Source organism: Galeopterus variegatus, unplaced genomic scaffold, assembly GCF_000696425.1.
Source record: "Galeopterus variegatus unplaced genomic scaffold, G_variegatus-3.0.2 Scaffold159, whole genome shotgun sequence".
Taxonomy (NCBI): Eukaryota; Metazoa; Chordata; class Mammalia; order Dermoptera; family Cynocephalidae; genus Galeopterus; species Galeopterus variegatus.
In genome coordinates, this window is record NW_007726270.1 from 580688 (window position 1) to 584215 (window position 3528).

The 3528-nt window shown below is 47.6% G+C and overlaps 1 protein-coding gene across 1 annotated transcript; it reads right to left on the reverse strand.

The window, feature by feature from the left end:
* Window positions 1-244: 244 nt before the first annotated feature.
* Window positions 245-2737, reverse strand: ID2 (inhibitor of DNA binding 2, dominant negative helix-loop-helix protein). The gene is made up of 3 exons (XM_008593558.1): window positions 2205-2737; window positions 1819-1882; window positions 245-1019 (listed from the first exon to the last, which is right to left on the reverse strand). The coding sequence occupies exons 1-2, from the start codon at window positions 2550-2552 to the stop codon at window positions 1826-1828; spliced, it is 405 nt and encodes a 134-aa protein (XP_008591780.1). The 5' UTR covers window positions 2553-2737; the 3' UTR covers window positions 245-1019; window positions 1819-1825.
* Between the last annotated feature and the right edge of the window lie 791 nt (window positions 2738-3528).

Below are 3528 nucleotides of genomic sequence, written 5' to 3' on the forward strand. Positions count from 1 at the left end.
CCTAAAAAGCAGCTGCAGCAGCAGCAGCACTATGCCCTTAAGTGCTGGCACTGACCACACACCTGGTACAGAGATTTCTGTACACAGGTTCCAGGGCTTAGGGGATGGTGGAGGGGAGAAGGGAGAAGGGGTTAAATGTAAGGGGGGGGGGGGGGGGAGAAGGGAGAAGGGGTTAAATGTAAGGGGGGGGGGAGAGAGAAGACCGCGTTATGGAAGAGATCTTAAAAATCATTCAGAATTCAGGTACTGACTTCAGACATGTTTTATTATAATCTTATACAGTCTACATAAATTTGAACTTGTATTTATTTGGGTTCAGTTATAACACAGCATAATAAAAATCAAAGCACTGGTCCTCTGAAATAAAGCAGGCAATCACCATTCAATAAACACACTTGATTTATTTTGTATAAAAGGGTTAAGTTTACAACTAAACTTTTATAAAAAGTTTAGCGTGAATAAGTACATCATTACACTTTTATGCAGAAATATACATTTCTGCCACTATACAAGAAAACTCTAATTAAAGAGTTGACAAGGTTTCACTCAATATATATATATATATTTATATATAAATATATACACAGCATTCAGTAGGCTTGTGTCAAAAAGGTAATTTCTGACCAAAAGACTTCATTTAAGTAACTGAACACTGGATCCTTCAGGTATTCACGCTCCACCTTTGACAAAAGGCAAAGTCTGCTTAGATTGGGCAATTCCTTGTGATTTTAACGTTTTCGCTCCCCATGGTGGGAATAGTATATAAAGAAAACCTTCCAACTGCAGAAAGGGCATTTAAAGTCTTTTTCATAAATAACGTATATCACAGTCCAGGTCAGAGAACACCCTGGGAGCTGATCATTACTAGTTTTCCTTCCATCTTTTTTCTTTTTAAAAAGGTCCATTCTACTTGTTGTCCTCCCTGTGAAATGGTTGAAAAAAATAGCGCCTTAAAAGATCCTATGGATTTGTTGTTGCTGTTGTTGTTGTGCAAAGAAAAAAAAAAAAGTCATGAACACCTGCAAAAGATTGGGAGAGAAAGACATGTTTAGCAGAATGCAACCTAAGGGCAGAGGCGGGCAGACTGGCGCCGGGAGGAAGCCACAGTTTGAACATTTAACCAAACACTCAAAGATTGGGCAAACCCTGGCGTCCAGATGCAACACACACACTCGGCCTCGACAGAGCAAATTAAACATTAAAATAGCAGCGACTCAAGGGAAAAACTTCCCAACCCGATCTCCTATTTGGATCTCCAATGGCAGTGCTCACAGGCGCCAGTCTGCTTCTTGTAACAATTATTTGATTGAAAACAGCCCTTTAGTTAACAGATAGGGAAGTCTGGAATCCCACATCACAGGGTCTAAGGCACAGAGTAGCAATCCTCAGCTAGCCTAGAGAATCCCAGAGGACTCTAGTTTTAGGGAAGGAGGATCACTATGGAATTTGTGGCGATAAGATTAATTACAGTGGAGGTTAGTACCTAGTAGTACCAGAGGAACAGCAGAAAGAGTCAGGGCATTGCATTCACTACAAAAGCCAATATGCACTTTCCTCCGCCACCTCCATCGTAAGTTATTGGCATCATTTTTTAGTAAGGAAAATGTTCTGTGATCTTGAGTAACCAGAGCTACAAGCCCCTTCATGTCTAATGAGACAACGTCCCACTCAGTACAGCAAAGGAAGCATGCATTTGCTAAATCAAACATTTTGCAGGTACACAACTACCCTTATACAAGCAAATGACAAAACACACGCACACACACACACACTCTGAGGCAGTTTACCAACGGGAGGTACAAGCAAACAAACACTCACCATTTACTCAGCCACAGAGTGCTTTGCTGTCATTTGACATTAACTCAGAAGGGAATTCAGAAGCCTGGAGAGAAAGAGGATAAAAGGCACGAGGTTAAACAATCTTAAGGTAAGAGCCTCTTTTTTTTTTTTTTTCCTTAAGTAGTCCATACGGCAAGTTCCATTAAACACATTTATTCTACAATTCAGACTCAAAGACAGAGGCATTAACATGTCAGAACTTACTAGCACTTTCACACACGGCTCAATCTATAGCAGGTTATTCAGGAAATAAAGTTAATGGGCTCATCTGCAAGTCACCGTCTCGACAATGGTCTCCCAGGGATAACCCAGGCGATGGCGGGAGTGTGCGGCGGCGGAGAGGGGGCACCGCGAGCAGGTCTTACCTGCAAGGACAGGATGCTGATGTCGGTGTTCAGGGTGGTCAGCGGCGTCCTGGACGCCTGGTTCTGCCCGGGTCTCTGATGGTGCAGGCTAACAATAGTGGGGTGCGAGTCCAGGGCGATCTGCAGGTCCAGGATGTAGTCGATGACGTGCTGCAGGATTTCCATCTTGCTCACCTTCTTGTTCTGGGGGATGCTGGGCACCAGCTCCTTGAGCTTGGAGTAGCAGTCGTTCATGTTGTAAAGCAGGCTCATCGGGTCGTCCACCGGGGTTTTGCTCCGGGAGATGCCCAGGCTGTGGTCCGACAGGCTGTTTTTCCTAACGGACCTCACCGGACTGAAGGCTTTCATGCTGACTGCGGTTTGGGAGAGACGGGGAGTGAGCGGGCCGCCCTGGAGCTCAGGCCGCCGCTGCCGCCGCCTGCTGAGCTGGCTACGCTCGGCACAGGGCTCGGCTGAGAATGAAGCCCGAGCTCGGCGGGGCGGCTTTTATACGCACTCGCCGGGGCCCCACTACCGGGCTTCCCTTCGTCCCCATTGGTGGAAGGCGGCGCGTCCATCAGGCCGAACGGGCGCTCCCATTGGAGGGCGTTGGAGCTCGGTTCTTCCGCGTTCGCAGCCAATCCCCGCGGGGTGGGCGGGGCGGGGCGCGAGCCCAGCTGGGCCGGTAAATAGAGTACAGTAAGCGCGGGGCGGGGGGAGGGGCAGACCCCGGGAGTCTAAACGTGCAGGCTTAACTCCAGTTCCAAGTGCGAGGCAGGACCCTCGCCCTGGGCCTGTGCCCCGACAAAGCCGCCCACACCTTGGAGCTTTCAGCAGCCCTGAAATCACAGCGACAGGGGCCAGCTCAGCCCAGCAGAAAGCCCAGTTCGCTGCAACCCACCGGATGGCATCAGGAAAGACAGAAAGCATTTCAGAAGAAAGTGAAAACGCAAACAAGTTTGCCACCGAAAAGTCACCTTTGTAGAGTGAGTTTCGTCTTTTAAGATAAGGAGAAATTATGTTTTAAAATAAAACATAAAAAACACCCACGCATGCACTCAGCCACAAGTTTAGTGTGGGATTTTGCAACCCGGAGCAACCCAGAGGCATTACTGTAAACTCAGTAAAGTGAGTCCTTAGTGGAAACCCTGCCCAACCTCAGGCCCGTCTCGGAGGAGCTCTGAGAGGCGGGGCACTTTCAGGGTTCCTTCTCAAGAACGAAGCGGGGCTCGTATTATAATGATCTTATTAATCGGAAATCATTAAGATAATTTGCATATTGAAATTCATTTACATCCACTGTCCTTGAAAGGCTGCTGGCCCGTGCCCTTCAGTGTAGGGGGCA